Source organism: Sesamum indicum, linkage group LG8 (assembly GCF_000512975.1).
Source record: "Sesamum indicum cultivar Zhongzhi No. 13 linkage group LG8, S_indicum_v1.0, whole genome shotgun sequence".
Lineage (NCBI taxonomy): Eukaryota > Viridiplantae > Streptophyta > Magnoliopsida > Lamiales > Pedaliaceae > Sesamum > Sesamum indicum.
The window spans coordinates 20,636,972-20,654,163 of NC_026152.1; the positions used below are offsets into that span (position 1 = coordinate 20,636,972).

The following is a 17,192-nucleotide window of genomic DNA, read 5'->3' on the forward strand; positions in this document are numbered from 1 at the left end:
ACTCCTTGCTGCTTGTTGATGTGACACTGAGATGCATATCCTTCTCACCATTTTTATAAAGAGACGCATTCAAGCACATATGAAGCAGAAAAGTTTTTAATTAGATCAGATTAGATTACCCCATCCCCATCCCCATTAATTCGGAGAAAAATATGGATGATATTTCTATATGAACCAAAAATATCACTACTAGAGCTACCCAATGAAGTAAATGAGCTTCAGATATTTGATACATTTGGCACACATACTAAATCCCTAGCCAAAAGTCCCACAAGAATGATAAGGTTTGCGCACAGAATCATTTTAAACAGAATGCATGCTACAAAGGTGAAACACAGAGATAATAACCTGCCTAAAACAGATCAAAGATGTTGCAAAAGTAAAACAGACAAGTCATCAAGTGTTAAAAGAAGCAACATATGTAGCCTGGATGTTCAGTCCTTAATAGTTATTGTGTCTCCAGATCCAATCACAGCCTTTTTGTTGTCTTTAACTTTAGAACAAGTTTCCTGCATAAAGCTCTCAACACAGCAAAGTTAATTCACTAATCAATGGTTCCTCAAGGTGAAAAATGCTTAACTTAATTGACAAAATGACCATAATCTAACCAAAGTTTTACAAAACTGTCACTTCGTGAAGTTAACTCTCAGTTGGGTCGGCATTTAAATTAGCACAAATTTCGGAATCGTCTCTAGAAAAGAAAACATAAAAGTTTCTTCCTCATGCTACAACAGTGAGGTTGGTACTCCCAGGCTAACTTCTAAAGAACTGATTGACCTTTTGAGCTTCCCTCATATATTTGTGTCTCTAAGCTTTGATACAATGATCATTGCCCCCATTTGCCGCTTACAGTCAACTGTTTGCGTCTGCATATCTATTTCTTCTTCTTTGATTTGTTGGACTGAGATTGAGCATATGCAGTTCCCTGAACATATAGATATCCATTAGCCATTTTACCGTCCTGCTGACCTCAATTTACAACAAAACTACTTGAAGAAAAGCAAAACTTTTCAACTGGGTAAATACCAGGTCCAGATGTCAAAAAAAGAAAAAAAATCAGAAGTTCAAAGAATGTGTAGCCGTCACACAAACCTGCAACCACTCATCCATTGAGGCATCAGTTGTCCCAGTTCCAACTTCCACCTTTGGGGGCCTCTTGGTTTTCTAATCATCAAAAGTGAGAAGAAGGTCAAAAAATGCTTCAGAAAACCAGGCGATAAACAGCCAGTTGATTAAAGGTTCTTAATCCAGCCATTGACTATATATTACCAAAAATCAACAGAAGCGAAAGGATAAAGCTGATGATGTTTTCAAAACAATCACACTCATTATTTCCCTTTTTTCTCCCGAACAACAATCATGTACCTACTAGGCATCTTGAGGGCATAACAGAGCTCAAAACATCAACATATTAGCAACAGAGACAGTATGGTGCACAGATACTTGTTGGTAATCAACACAGAAGTGAATGGTAACGCTGATGCTGTTTTCAAAACAATCACAATCACGATTCCTTTTTTTTCCAAACCACCACCATCTATCTACTAAGCATCTTGAGGTTAGCATTACAGAGCTTAATACCTCAATGTATTAGAAAAGGAAACAATATGGTACATAGATATTTTGGTAATCAACACAATGCGGTATATAGCTGCAATTGCACTCACAAAATACACACAGAAGAAAAGAAGGGGCAAAGACGAAAAAAGGGACTGCGGACCATTTTCAATATCTTCCTTGACTGGCTTGAAATTGGCAGCACTTCCCTTCCATAACAAGCAGTTTAAATACCAACTCAAACTTACTTCTACCACATGTTCACTCTCTCCCACACCCCACAAGAAACAGGAAAAAAAAAAGAAAGACAAAATGATCACATCCAGTCATTTAGTACAGCCGTAAGAACTACAAATTCCAAAAGTTCCTTCCGACAGAATGAACAGGACCCCAGATGCACAATTACGTAATAACTTAAGGTCTTAATATTTTTCAAAAACTTCTGTGGACATAATTAACAATTAGTGTATAAGCACAAAATAAGTAATCACCTTGGATAATTGTTGGATTTGGCTACGGATCCAAAACCCAAGAAGAGCAAGAAGGGCTACTCCAAGGCAAAACAGGAATACTGACTCAACACTGAACAGGCCACCTGGCTCAGTAACTTCAATCGTCCCATTGTAGAAGGTACTCTGGTAAGGGTGCTGGTCGATCTCATAGACAATAGTCCCCACAAGATCAAATGCACCAGACTGTAAGATAAGGACAGAGATAAGCAGCCATGATCATCGACTAACTGGATGCAGCAGAAATCTAATGATACACTTCAACAATCCTACAAGCTTACCTGTAAGAACTTGCTGACGCCAAATATATAAGGGAAAGTTGCTTGAGCTGAGGGGGGAACTGAGGCATTGTTAAAAGCCTAATAAATAAAAAAATCCATATTACTAGCAAGATCTACAAGAAATTGTATTAGCCTACAAGTGAAGTAGAAGAAGATAATAGGCAGTTCGTGATCCATAAGTTGAAATACCATATCTGGTGAAACCTTACAAAGCTAGGAAAAAAACAACAAACAGCTCAAACAATAAGTTACATTGCTGAGAAGCCTATGCAAGTGCAATTACCAAAATATTAAATAACAACTCACAAAAGCCAAATAACACAATTTTTAAAGTCATGGAATATCGATCTGCAGGCATGTCAGAAGATGGTAGTGTCTTACTACCTAACCTCAACATTGACCACGTTAAACATATAAGTTGTTTCAACCAGTATAAACATCTCCAACATGTCTGATTATAATGAAGCAGCCAAACAAACATATTAAATAGATTTTTTCAGATTCAAGCTATCATTCCTAAAGCAAACTTTTTTGGTTCTTTACAGTGTGTTTCGAGCCACTCAAAAACGATGAAAGGTTTCGGTTTATAAATCAAACGAATGGTCCATCATTTTCTGACAGCACAGACATGCTTTCAAGCAGCATGGGTTTTTCCATAAACACATAACCATAGTCCAATGACCACAGCAACATTTCTGAGCAAAGGTTTCCAGACTGCATATCTAGAAAGAAATTTTAGAAGATAAAAGGATCACAGAACATCAGAAAACAAAAGTCAACAAGAATACCTGGGCAGAAAGATTCTGAACCAAGTAGTGGTGATCAAAAGGAAGATGAACACTAGCCTGGATGGCAATGACATTAATACTTGATTCCCCTGAGGTGATATCCAAAATATGACAAGTCTAAAATCAGCTCTCTGCATATTCAACAACTCACATACACAATAACTACTATAGACCTGTAAAAAGAGCGAAAGATATAAAAGCTGAAGAGAATAAGCACTGACAATATAGATAACTTTCACAAATTAATTGACAAATTAAGAAGCATAATCCAAGGTCCCAAGGCAAGCGAAACGATTAATGACATTAGTGAATATGCTAGAAAACACTCAAGGACAACCACTTAACAAAGTATTACCCTCATTTTTTATCCCAACGAGCAGTTCACTTTCTTCCCCTGCCACCACAACTGCAAAAAGAAAGGAGCAACCATGAGGTATAATACAATACACATGAACAAGCTCACATGATCCAACAACCACAGAAATACAAGTGATTAAGGAGGGAGAGGGAGAGGGACAGGAGGGTAAGAAAAATTCAACAACCACCACTAACATTTGGATGGGTTTTTTGGGAAAACACAAACTGTTTCCACGCCTGGAGCTGGACTAAAACTCCCACCACCAAAGTCTTGGACATCCTCACCAACAATCCCAAGATCTCCTCCTTCCTCAGCCGATTCAACTACCTCTGCATCTGGGTCTGGCTCACATTTTGCAACTACCAAGCAAAATAAATTAATAACAATTAGGTAACTGAATGCAGCAAAATAAATTTATTGAACATTTCAAGACTTAATTTTTAGTATTGCATGCTTAAATACCATTGAGTATATAAAAGAAACCATAAATATCAATTCGTAATCCAGAGTATATCAAAACAAAATTATTATCTAAATTGAAATCATTGCAGCGGCTTAGAGAAGTCTGCACTATAGTAGGGCAGCAATAAATCAATCTGTACCAGTTGAACTGAAAAAATTCAACAAACTGTTTCTTAGAAATCAACACAAGATTGAACATTACTTACTACATATCTGCTTCCCCTAAACTACTCTAAAAAATGTAAGGTTCACTTGACTTAAGGAATGCATGCTCAAGTTAACATAATTCCTGAGAGATAATTATCATTACTATCTTGATAAGTTCACCACGAGACTAAGGAAACACAATTGAACAAGGGGAAAGAAACATCAGGGTCAATTTGCTAATTGTCAGAACTGCATCGACTCCGCAACTGATACCCACTCCAATCTACACAATCGTGCACTAAAAATCAAAACGTACAAAAACCACAATAAATATCAAAATAAGTAAAACGAAATGACGATGATCTAAATAAGTCAAATACATAAACAAGTGAATCTCGATCTGATTTCATCGCACTACGGGGAAATCGAATTGCAAAAGAAACCACAGCGAAAAGAAAAATTCTTGCTACAAAGAATCGCTCATGCATGTGCCTGCATAGAGGCATAGGCAATTAACTATACGCGAAAAAAAAAAAAAAAAGGAAGAAGCTTTCCTCCAAACGAAAAACGGCAAAAATTAGAGAATAAAATGGATCTGGATCTGAGATACTTTACCTTGCAGAACTGACGATGTGAAAAGGAGTAGAGCGAGGATGAAGAATACCCTAACTGACATTTCTTCTCCTTAGTATTGCTTGCTCCAAAAGACAGAGAAGAGGAGAAACTGCGTGTGAGAAGCGAGAGACAAAAACCTTTTAACGCGTGGACTGAACACCCATAGGAGGGTCAAAATAGGGAAATCCCTTTATTTGCAAAGAGGGTTGGGCTTCTTTTTCTTTCTTTTATTAACATCTGTTATTTTTTTTATAATTTTTAAAATAAAATAATAAAAATATATTTTTAGATTATAAATTATAATTTTATATGTTTTTAAAACTTTATAAAATAATTTTACACACAAAATATGTACTATGAATCATTCAATTTTCTCCATTTGATTTATATTTTATCAAAAAAGTTAAATAAAATCAACAAAAATAAAATAATAATTTATAGCTCCCGTCAACGGCTATATAATTATTTTTCATTCAATAAAGATGAATTTGTAATTATATGAAAACTTAGGAAGGTAGTCGTAATTTGCTAAAAAAATAATACACATAGGTATATGAATGTGTTCTGAAGAAATTCTCATGAACAATTATATATTAGGTGGAAAAATATTTTATAAGATAAAAGAAATCGCACAAACATTCTTCTTAACATTCTCAGTCACATTCACATCACAGGACAGGATCCTTGTCATGTTAGATTACTTCCCCAACGCTACCATTTTACAACTGCAAAACTGATTTTTTTTCCAGAAAAACACCAACCTGATACCACTGTAAAAATCATCTTTGTGAGGACAAACAATGTAAATATCCATTCAAGCCCTTGGGGAAAGGGCAATAGTAAACCCTTTCTCTGATTCCACTTTCTGACAAATGTGTTCGTTGTAGAATTCGGTAATATGGAAGAAGCATGAGGTATGAAAGGAGCAACCTTATCCAGAGCAATATATTATATTGACACTTCATATGCATGTAATGTACTAGTATTATAAATGCTGGTAGCACAGCACACAATTTCGGTACTCAATTCAATCAGCACATTAGAGTTGCACTGCTGTCATTCATAGCCTACTTCTATTAAATACAACTCAATATAGACATCAGAACTTGATTTGTAAAGGAAACTAACTGCTGTCTATAATGCAAAAAGCTGGTGAAGCGGGCTCCAGTCAACCAATAGCCCAAGACAAGGGAAGTTGCATTAAATCAATCCCCATGAATTGTATATCGCTCCCACTTCTTCGTTGGATCATATATCTGCGCACAGAAGAACCCAAGGTTTTATAGTTCTGAAGGACGGTTCTGTTAAAAGGCCACACTGTTTGTCCACATTACGAAATATAGGGGACAGAAGACAATATGTGCGTTAAGTTGGGATGCGTAGAGAGAACCCACGCAAGACAAGACAGTACTCTAGGGTACATTTCAAAATATGCAAATCAACAAAAGGATCGACTACGGCAGACTAGAAAAATACACAAATTAAATGATCTAACTTCTAAGAGTGTTTCCCAATCCTTGGTTTTAAGAAAAAGTGTAACATGATTAAAAGCTTTTATGATATAAGGTGTTTGATAGACATTTTAGAAGAGCTTAAGAAGGGAAACTCCAATTATCTAAGATGTTCAAAACTCCATAACTCTGACAACATGTTGATGGCCTCCAGTTGTTAACTAATGAGATATTACACCTAATATGAACCAACTCTCGACCAAATTATTTAGTAGCTTCTATAAAAATTAAAGATAACATCTTATAAGTTTCAAAAACATCTTACTAAACTCAACGAGCTACCAACAGTCTTTAACATAGACACTCAAATGGCATTAAAGGCTGCCACACGTTTTAATTTACACAACCAAAAGGGTCAACACCTTCTGGAACCATAAAGGCACCAAGAGCTTCGAAAAAGCCTCCGATGTGCACAAGCAGAAGACATTAACAGCTGCCAATCACCCTTTAACACATACAACCAAAAAGCATTACGTGTGCATGCATCCACATACACAAACACTTGAATCATGCAGGAGCAACCAAGAATTATGGCCACTAGGGTCAACGAGTAGTCCATGTTAAAATATGAGAATTTTGCCCAGTGGAGTCGTGCAATCAATCAATGCAGGCACCATGGCTTACACTTTTGTGCAGCACATGAAACAAACACATGTATATAATATATGTATGTAAATGGGGAGGGAAGGAGGGAGTACCTCCCATCTTGAAGCTGGAAATATGTGCTTGTTCTTCTCGTACCAATGTCTCTCCACAACTTTACCAGCATGTGACTGTTGAAAACGTGTAGTAGATCGATTCAGTAAATTGATCCATATGTCTACCAAACTTCCATTAAAATTGCATTACATGCATCAAAGACCAGGAAACGAGCATAGATTCTCTGCATATATATGCACTCCAAAAGAACAAATTTGTAAAAATATTAAAATGCTATTTGCAGACAGATGAAGAAGAAATTGAACTAAAATGCCCAGTTAATTAGATGATTTCACAATTTTAAAAAGGCATAGACAGTTCAACACACACACACACACACATATATATATGTATGAAGTATGAACAAGATAATAAATTGAAGACTGAAAATTACTTCTCAAATAGCCTAGAATTCAGTATGAAACTGACAGAAAACAGATATAGAAGTCAGAAGCTTCCTTCGTTCCCTAATAGTTGTATGAAACCACATAATGAACAAAATTCTCAAATAGACAAGAGTTCTCTTAGAAAATCATCACAACATGAACCTGTATTTACCACTCCTTCGATAGGAACACAGGTCAAGAGCCTTACCTCATCTTTCTCGATTGTCGCATCAGCAATGGTTCGAACATCCTCATGCACATCAAAGTGGAAAAGCTGCAAGGCGGAGAAAAGTAAAACACAAACACAAAAATTTCACTCAACATTTCCTCCAATATGATTAGCTTCAAAATCCTTCAAATATGCAATTGAGTTGAGCCTGAGAAAAAGGACATTACCGGTCCGCTTTTCCCTCTAGCCTTATTCACAATAAGCTCGTAGAAACTGTGTTGCTGCAACACAGAGAGAAGTAAAATGAGTAAAAAGTATGCAGTACTTTTTCAACATTTTCTAGTGATGTCTTCTAATAATTTGGTTTATGTGGAGATCCAGCTTCATATAAGACTTTCGGCCATTTAGACATAGCATTAGGGCATGAGGGTCTTACATGCGGAATGATGAGATCTTCTTTCACATAAAGCAGATTCTCCACTGAAGCAGTTCGAACCTCTCGGAATTCAGGAGCAAGCTGCTGTTGGACAGCACGAAGAAACTCCCCTATTGTATCACCTTTCCGCACCTGATAGATGCAATGATCAATACCAACAAAAAAACAGTTCGACAAAAAGAACTACTGCAATCCTGAGCAGGTTCATCGAATTAAGATAAAGATAAAGTAGTTCTAAACCTGAATCACTCGCCGATGGCCAGTACCATCCCAGTAGCTGTAAGTGATCTCAAGAGGCTCATCTGGATAACATAACAGAAAGCAGGTATTTTTAAGTCAGGTATATATACAACCAAACAAACCAGAGCATTTTAGGCTTTAGAACTAACTCTTTATCTGCTCCTGCTCACGAAGCCACTGTTTCCGCAATCTTTCACGCTCAGCTTGTTCTTCTGCCTCTCTCTCACTGTAAGAGTATGCTTCAAACTCCAAACGCCAAGAATAAGTAAAGAGTGGAATTGCTGGGAGGGGGATAAATGGAAAAACCAGATACGCAATAGCATATGATTACAGAAAGGTGCATATATAGAAGTACAAAAGCAGAAAGGGAAGGATCCCACACCTATCTGGCAAAAAGCTGGTTTCAACTGTAGGATCTTTTCCATATTTTCCAAATTTTCGCCGACTAAATTCTTCATTGTCTTCGGAGACACAGAAACAAAATGTATCAGCCATAAGAATGAAATCATTCCTATTACTCCCAGAAATCATGTGTTCATCATGTCATATTTTTTAATTCTTCACTAGCAAATAAGGACAAAAAGGAGAAGAACCAACAAGAGCAAGATGTAGAAAAGGTGGATAAATCACAAAAAATTACAGGTCTGTCCCTGAGATATAGGAAGATCAGCTATCAACTGCAGAAAACGTAATGAAATATTGGAAAATCATACAGGTTTTGTCCTAGGAAAATAAACAGATGAGCAATCAAACCATGCAGCTATATCCATATATTTGAAGTTATCATCAAACAACTCCCAATAACAGCAAAAAAAATCTAGAAACTACGAATGAAATAATTCTCACTATTTTCCTCGTCTTCCTCTTCGTTGTCATTCTCAAAATCATCAGCAAAAGATAGACGAGGGTCCGCCTTTATTTTCCGCTTCTTCAATTTCTGCAACTGAAGCTCCTCCTCCCTACAAAAAGAAGAAAGAGATCAAAACAACCTAGAGTAAACAACAAAAGATCCTCAAAATTAACATTGGTGAATATTCAATTGAAAACAACATGCACTCACTCTTGCTGCAGCTTTAGGAGCTTCTCCTTCTCTTCCTCTTCAATTTTGTTTTTAATATTCACCCTCTGCCGAACAAAACCATCATTAAACAACCCAGGCCAAAAGGAGGGAAGGAGGTCGCTGGAAAACACCAAAAGAAGAAATGTTTATTACCTTCTCAACATATTGTTCTCTAGTGACCAGACCAACAGTTTCCTTCTTGAATGCAGTCTCGAGAATCTAAACAATGAACACCAGAAGTTGAATTTAGCAAACCAGGAAGAAATAGGAAGAACCTTATACGCACTTAACTCCGAAAGGCGTAGCTTAAAAATCAATAGGACTGTTTTGTTTTGGCTACTTGTTACTGGTTTAAACAAAGTAACTAACGATATAAAACATTGTTTGAGCTTGATATCAATTTCTTAGGCAACTTGAAATTTGCTTAAACTCAAGTCAAACAACAAACTAAAGACTCCTGCACACGACAAACCCTATTTTTGTGTCTTTGGATACACAACATACTGGTCAAGCTTAGTCGTATTCTTACCGTGCTTGTAATTTTTCGAGCTTGATTTTATTGCTAATCAAGCTAAATACGATCTAAATCGGCTAATATGATACTTTTTCTAAGCAAGACATAATCTTTTATTGTTAGGGTTTTTAAGAGAACAATGATAGGATGGCAAACTTTGTGATAGATACATCAATATCAGTACGTCAATACTAGTCCAGAATGATAAAAGGAAACCTCAGAGGTGCTGGAGCCGAATTGGAGGAGACCGGGCTGGCCTTTAGAAGAGGCGGTTTTGTTCTTGAGCTCTTGTATTTTGCGGCGCTCGGCTTCTCTCTGCTTCTCGAGACGTCGGATCCGAACGGCATCCTGCGCCGTGCCAACGTACCCATCACCCATACCCGCCATGGTGAATTCTATGTATGCAACACCGTGAAGTAGGGTTTCAGTTTGCCGATCGATCGGATGAATTAGACACCTGATAGGGGAACGTTGAAGTGGGGTTATTAGCGCCGATCGACCGGGTGAATTCGAAATCGTGTAACTTGGTGTGGCGACTATAACTTATATACTAATTCCAGTGCTAACAAAGGGGTAAAATTACATTCTACACCTCCTACTCTATCCTTCTCCTACTTTACCCCCTATACTCTTAATTACATCATTTAACCCCCTTATATTTTGTAAATGCATTAATTGTACCCCTACCACAGAAATATGAACTTTTTTTTTTTAATTCAGTAATTTGGTTCAACGAATTTTATAATAAATTACTTCACTTTTTTCCTGATCTTAATATATCTATAATGTTAATTAAAATTTTTAAATTTAAAATATAATTATTTAAATATTAAATATATATTTAAAAACAAGATCATTAGATTCAGTATTTAACAATACACTCAAAAAAATTACAAAAAATATTTATATTATATTATTAATTATAATAATTTTAGTTTTATAAATCATGTCATTAGATTCAGTATTTAACAATACACTCAAAAAAATTACAAAAAATATTTATATTATATTATTAATTATAATAATTTTAGTTTTATAATGCATGTACAATTAGTTTTATATAGTAATTATGATTTTTTTAAGATTCAAAAATTTGGTTGAACAAAGTTTATAAAATAAAATGATCGCAATAAAATTACTACACCTTTTTCTTGATCCTAATAATCAATTCTAAATATGACCATTCATATATTAAAATACTATTTAAATTGCAGAGTATTTAGTTATCTTAGTATTTGACAGTATTCACAAAAAGAATTACCAAATTAAATAATTATGTAATTTATTTTTAGAATTTATATACATTGAGTTTCTTGTAGTAAGTATTTGAAGATTAAAATGAAGTATAAGGTTTTTCATATTATTTTAAAAAAAATAATATGAAAATGATAATATTATTCTTTCAACATAAAAATTAGTTAAAAGAAACTATAGTTATACTCATATTTTTAAATTTTTAGTCCAATAATAGATTTTTTTTTGTACCATAAGCATGGCAAATGACGCTTTTAGTCCCATAAAATTCAAAATCACATTTTTTTAGTCTAAAAAATGTGATTTTGGGCTTTTTACTCCCAAATAATTTAACGCCTTTTTAATCCCAAAGAACGCCTTTTTAATCTCAAAACCATAATGCATGTGACTTTGTAAAACTAAAAATACAATGATTATAAATTTTACAGGACTAAAAACGATACTTGCGAAAGTTGTGGTACCAAAATGATATTTTGCCTCAAAATATATATCTATTATGTACAGAATTCCTATATCTTTATATGGATCGATTTCTAATATTTTTAGAAATAAACCACTAAAATATTATCCATTTTCAAATAGTTTTTAGTTTTGAAAAGTATTTTATGATTTAAATAATTATATTTTAAATTGAATTTTCTGAGGAATAACATAAAAATGCTACAAGTATAAACAAGCTTTATATTCATATTATAAATATTTTATTTTATAAAATTCATTTAGTCACATTGTTAAACTTTACAAAATTATTCTATTTATAGGAGTAGATGGAATTAAATGATACAATTAAAAGTACAAGGGGGCAAAGTTAAGATAAAACTAAAGTTGAGGGGATTGAATGCAATTTACCACTTAAATTGATTAGAAGGTTAAATTACTTTGCTTATATTTATTATAATTACAAATATTTTTTCAAAATTAATGATGATTTAATAAATACTTTGTCATTGAGCTGTCATAAAATACATAATTATTAATTTTAGAAATTATTTGTAACTTTTAAAAGTATAAAAATATTTATAATTATAAAAACTTTTTTTAGAACGGTTCTAATTTATTTAATTTAAAAAACCGGTTGTTTGTTTGTCACGCTCCTTCACGTCGAGTGGGGGAACGTGGTAGGTCAAGAGGCAAATTTTGTCCATAAGATACGATGCCACTTGTTTCTAGTCTCTCGTTTCCAGATAGAGGGATAATAGTTCAGTCCGCTACAGTACAAGAACACATCAATGGCGGTAGTGTCCACCTCAGTCGGCGGCGCCGCGGTCACCAGCCAGTTGACTCAGTTCTCCGGCCTCCGCAGATCCTTCCTCAAGCTCGACACCTCCAACTCCAACTCAACTCAGGCGTTTTTCCGAAATGTCAACTCGCATCTCCACCTTGCCTCCTCGAGTAGAGGGTGCCGTGGTGTCGTTACCATGGCAGGCTCCGGAAAGGTGACTTGCATCTTTTTTCATTTTTTAATTAGGTTTTTATATCGTATTTTTCGTATAATCAGATCTGGAGATAATTAATTAATTGCATTGTGGACTAGTTCTTGAATAAGATACATCTTTTAGGAATTTTGTATTCTGGTTATTGAATAAATAATACTTTGACGAATAACTAGTTGGTATAGCAAACTCTATTCGAAGGACTGGTTCTTGTGGGGATCGTTTATTGGTTCAAGTATATTGACCAGTGCCAAATGGATATGAGAGAATATGGATTTATGCTCCTGAGAAATGAACCATAACTAAAATTTGATGCCTTTTCTTGTAAGCTATAGTCGTCTTAGTAGTTGCATTACACTCTTGCAATTACCGCTTATCGTGATTTATTTATCACTCATCCCCTGGCAATTCTCTTCTTTGCTGTGAAGTTCAAAGCATCATCTACATTCCTTGTTCAAAGGTCTGATTGCCTTTTCCTTTATGGTGCAGTTCTTTGTTGGTGGAAATTGGAAATGTGTAAGTATTATTTATCCCCTTTTACCAAGTTTGCATCTCTTTTTCTTTATTTCCCTTTTGTTTGCAGTTCTTTAGTATTTCTCCCAATATTCTTCATGGCCGACGCCACTTGGGCTGCAAGGGCTGCAAGCTTAATAGCTTATGCTTATTTGGCAATTCTTGGCATGGATTTTGATTTAAGTAATATAGCTGTCTCATATATGGCATATTTTCTGCTAGCTGTGTCCTGAGGCGAAGAACTAAATTATGATAACTTAAGTAGACTACTCTATGTTCAAATACATCCATCCAAATCACAAGTATCGCAAGACCTATTTATAACCACTGTACTGATTCTTTGTCAGTTTGAAGATAAAAAGTCTAAGTTTTTGAAGCATTATCTGTATTTCTTGTTTTCTGATTTTACTTTTCTTCTTGGCATGTCTCATACAATTCTACTTAGAATGGAACTAAAGACTCCATAAGTAAGCTTGTTTCTGAATTGAACAGTGCAACATTGGAATCTGATGTTGGTAAGTTCTTCTGTGCTAACTAATACCTGTTACCATTTCTTAGTTTCTACAAGTGTAGCTGGTTCAAGCACTCCATTTGGTTGCTGGTATATTAATATCTAACTTCAACTATTGCAGATGTTGTGGTAGCTCCTCCATTCGTCTACATTGATCAAGTGAAGAACTCGTTATCTGATAGGATAGAGATTTCTGCCCAGAATTGTTGGATCGGGAAGGGTGGTGCTTTTACTGGAGAAATCAGGTGGGTGCTTCAGTAACATTGGTTTTGGCGATTTGCAATTTCTACTGTAATGATATGAGGTTGGACAAATGAAACATGGAATAAGAAATAACTTATTGCAGCGTGGAACAACTGAAAGACCTTGGATGCAAGTGGGTTATTCTGGGCCACTCTGAGCGGAGACATATAATTGGAGAAGATGATCAAGTGAGTGAAATTGAATCATCTTCCCAACTTTGAATAAATTATATAGGAAAAGCAAAATTGAAAGAAAATACTGCTAGTTTATCTGATTTGGTAACTTCTTGTTCTAATTCCTGCTAATCTGATCTGTGCTCAAAGCCTGATTAAGTACTATCTTCTGCAGTTCATCGGGAAGAAGGCTGCATATGCCTTAAACCAGGGTGTAGGAGTGATAGCGTGTATTGGCGAGTTATTGGAAGAAAGAGAAGCTGGAAAAACTTTTGATGTTTGCTTTCAGCAGATGAAGGCTTATGCTGGCAAGTTTCCTCTCTCTTCCTCTCTCTAATTGGTTCATATTTGAACTTTCTGTCGAGAAAAGTTGGTCAACCATGATTGCTTTCATGATGTGTAGATGCGGTTCCGAGTTGGGATAACATTGTCATTGCCTATGAGCCCGTATGGGCGATTGGAACTGGAAAAGTGGCTACACCAGCGCAGGCTCAGGAGGTGCACGTAGCCATTCGGGATTGGCTGAGTAAGAATGTATCTGCAGAAGTTGCTTCTAAAACACGTATTATTTACGGAGGTATGTACTGTTTAGTCTGAATTTTGTAAGTTTGGAAAAAAATATTCCTACATGTATGTGTTATATAAATAGCCAACTTGCAACAAATCTTCCACAGGTTCGGTAAATGGAGGCAACTGTGCTGAACTTGCAAAACAAGAAGATATTGATGGATTTCTTGTGGGTGGTGCATCCCTAAAGGTATATTTAGATTTCTGTTGTTGGTGGCAGGTTTTACGTCTTATCATTTTGAAGTTCTATGATAGGTTGATTCTCACGATTCCCCTTTTGTGCTTCAGGGTCCTGAATTTGCCACTATTATTAACTCCGTGACTTCAAAGAAGGTTGCTGCATGATATTTGGATCAACACAGAGTATGCTCACAGAACCAGTTGTAGTAGAACTATCTCACGGCTAAAGTCACGTGCTATTCCCTTTCGTGGTAGATCACCTCTTCCCATGTCCTCCATTAACATGAAGTGATTGTTTTGCTCCATCTGTTTCCTAACAAACACTACCGTGTAATGGACGACAAAGTTCACTACAATAATGTTTTTGTAGCAATGATACAATAAAGCCAAACATAATTGCACTCTGCAATGCTAGGGCCACACTGTGCTAGGGGCTTGTGTTGAAAACTTCTGTCATGATTTGTAACATTATCTCATTCTGGAAAATAAAACGAGGATGTGATGCCTCAATTTTGAAATTACGGAGTGAACTTGGATATCTGTGTATATGAGGACTGTATATTCAAATATCGATCTATCTTGCATAATGCTATGATCAAATTTCTTAATTCTAATTTGCGCCTGCCTAGTTACTTATAGTGTGTCTAAACTCCAAGGTGCCAACTCTTTCTGCTTAAAAAAAAATGACCATGTAAAGTTTAACATCAGACCACTTACTGCGGTGCCTCCCTCCTCGTCACCTTTTGGTTGGGAAGATTTCAAGCTAGCCCATACATGAAAGCAACATTCCTACTAAATTCCCAACCCCACTCCTATCCTGTGAAGCATAGGCAATAGACAAGGAAAAATAATTGCACCACCACTGTGTTTCCAAACTGAAGAATTTCATGTCAACATTACGAACAACTCACGGCTGCATATTTGTAGCTTCTCTGAGTACTGTGTCCTGTTCTAATTGCATCAATTGTGGTACTCAAATTTCCTGGCTATTGTCGAAGTTGAATTTTTTTAAAGAATCTAGAAATACGAAATTTTGGTCCAAGTACTAAGGTGTAGTTTGAATTGGCGAGACCCTTGAGCATTGCTAGGCGACTCAACAGACGTGTCATTTTAGAGTCAGCAGTTCAGCCCGAGGGCTTCTTCAAGCTAATTAATCAACTGTTGATGATTGTATTGAAATTAATGGCTGATCTGTCTTTTTTGATCAATTGCCGTGCAAAGCCAAACAAAATTTGCTTGTAAACAAAGACGAAAAAGTTGTAAAGAACTATTGGGCTCAACAACATTACAAACCACAACTCTAGTGGTCCTCAAAATCATTAATAACTAAACATCAACCGACAAAGTTAACAGCCATCAGAGTTAACAACACAGATCCAACCATCCATTACCTATTTCACTATGTACAACATCGTCTTGCATGATTAAACCCTCCACCGAACACAGTCCTTGAAACACACTAAAGATTTTCATATAAACCAACTCTCAAGAAACACAGACTGGTACTGCACCAACACAAGCAACAACAAGATCAACGCTGCCACCCCCCATGGCGATCCGCCCTCCCCCGCCCCGAAGTACTCACTCTGCCGCCTTTCCCATGGCGACCTTGGAGAGAACCACCAACAGGGCGGGCTGTCGAGAGTCGACAGCCACCTAACAGCAAACAGCAAGACTAGTGGTGCTGCCATCAGCAGCCACCCCATGCCCTCCTCGGTGGCCTCCACGATGGATTCGTAAGAGACGTACCATTGGAGACTGAGGAAGATGAAGATGACGGCCAAGATTAGCAGGACTGGATAAGGTAGAGGGCTCAGAGAAAACACCTCAGAGATTGAGGAGGCTGTGCTTCTTCTGTAATGCATTAATGGCTAAAGAGTGGAGTCTCTTTTCTTGGACTAGTTCAAAGTGGCAGTTGAGAAGGGATGGCCTAACTAATTTATAGGAGAGGATGGCATGTCTGATAACATGTGAAGCTGCCTACTGGAGTTAAGTTGCACCTGTCGTTTCTAGCCGTTGATAGGATGTTGATGCATCAGTGGAAGAAAGCATTATCCTAAAATCCTAGGTAGGGAAGAGGGCAGATTCAATTTTGTATTGCAAACTCTATTCCATCTTTTACTAAATTCAATATAGATATGCTAAATGTATAAAGATAGCAATATATATGTAATTTATAAAAGAAATTATACACATACTATATATATAAAATAAAATAAAAGATATAAATAAAATTTGTAATAGAAAATTCGATCCGGAGAATGGGATGCTTTCATTATTATTGTTAGGACTATGGTGGTAGATATTTTCCTCTTAAGAAGGTTTTTCTAATAGGTGGGAGTTAAGGTCATTGAGGCCATTATATTATTTTGATCAATTATTAATTATGTTCCCCCACATTCCCACTTATAAAGTGATCATAGGGCCACTTGTTAAGAAACAATTAGACGAGTGTAGTAATTAGATTAAAGACGGCACATCCTATAAATCAACTTATTTGGACGGCTGAAAGCGTCTCTTTGACTCTGATGAATGAATTTTGCAGCACACAACAGAATCATCAACAAATTACTTTAGCCCTAGGGG

At 36.0% G+C, this 17,192-nt stretch overlaps 4 protein-coding genes across 4 annotated transcripts; 1 reads left to right on the plus strand and 3 right to left on the minus strand.

Annotated features, from left to right (window-relative positions):
- LOC105169711 (translocon-associated protein subunit alpha-like) lies at window positions 556–4,875 on the minus strand. Its single transcript, XM_011090200.2, has 8 exons — window positions 4,718–4,875; window positions 3,688–3,852; window positions 3,491–3,541; window positions 3,136–3,224; window positions 2,348–2,425; window positions 2,049–2,252; window positions 1,093–1,164; window positions 556–925 (listed from the first exon to the last, which is right to left on the minus strand). Exons 1-8 carry the CDS (start codon window positions 4,776–4,778, stop codon window positions 875–877), a joined length of 771 nt encoding a protein of 256 aa, XP_011088502.1. The 5' UTR covers window positions 4,779–4,875; the 3' UTR covers window positions 556–874.
- LOC105169712 (protein XAP5 CIRCADIAN TIMEKEEPER) lies at window positions 5,649–10,257 on the minus strand. Its single transcript, XM_011090201.2, has 12 exons — window positions 9,949–10,257; window positions 9,372–9,437; window positions 9,219–9,283; window positions 9,005–9,117; window positions 8,541–8,619; window positions 8,308–8,384; window positions 8,159–8,220; window positions 7,919–8,050; window positions 7,710–7,763; window positions 7,522–7,587; window positions 6,927–7,001; window positions 5,649–5,973 (listed from the first exon to the last, which is right to left on the minus strand). Exons 1-12 carry the CDS (start codon window positions 10,117–10,119, stop codon window positions 5,923–5,925), a joined length of 1,011 nt encoding a protein of 336 aa, XP_011088503.1. The 5' UTR covers window positions 10,120–10,257; the 3' UTR covers window positions 5,649–5,922.
- LOC105169713 (triosephosphate isomerase, chloroplastic) lies at window positions 12,153–15,127 on the plus strand. The gene is made up of 9 exons (XM_011090202.2): window positions 12,153–12,422; window positions 12,909–12,935; window positions 13,378–13,447; window positions 13,565–13,688; window positions 13,790–13,874; window positions 14,035–14,167; window positions 14,263–14,436; window positions 14,534–14,616; window positions 14,715–15,127. Exons 1-9 carry the CDS (start codon window positions 12,216–12,218, stop codon window positions 14,769–14,771), a joined length of 960 nt encoding a protein of 319 aa, XP_011088504.1. The 5' UTR covers window positions 12,153–12,215; the 3' UTR covers window positions 14,772–15,127.
- On the minus strand, window positions 15,846–16,677 carry LOC105169714. Its single transcript, XM_011090203.2, has one exon. The coding sequence runs from the start codon at window positions 16,469–16,471 to the stop codon at window positions 16,076–16,078; it is 396 nt and encodes a 131-aa protein (XP_011088505.1). The 5' UTR covers window positions 16,472–16,677; the 3' UTR covers window positions 15,846–16,075.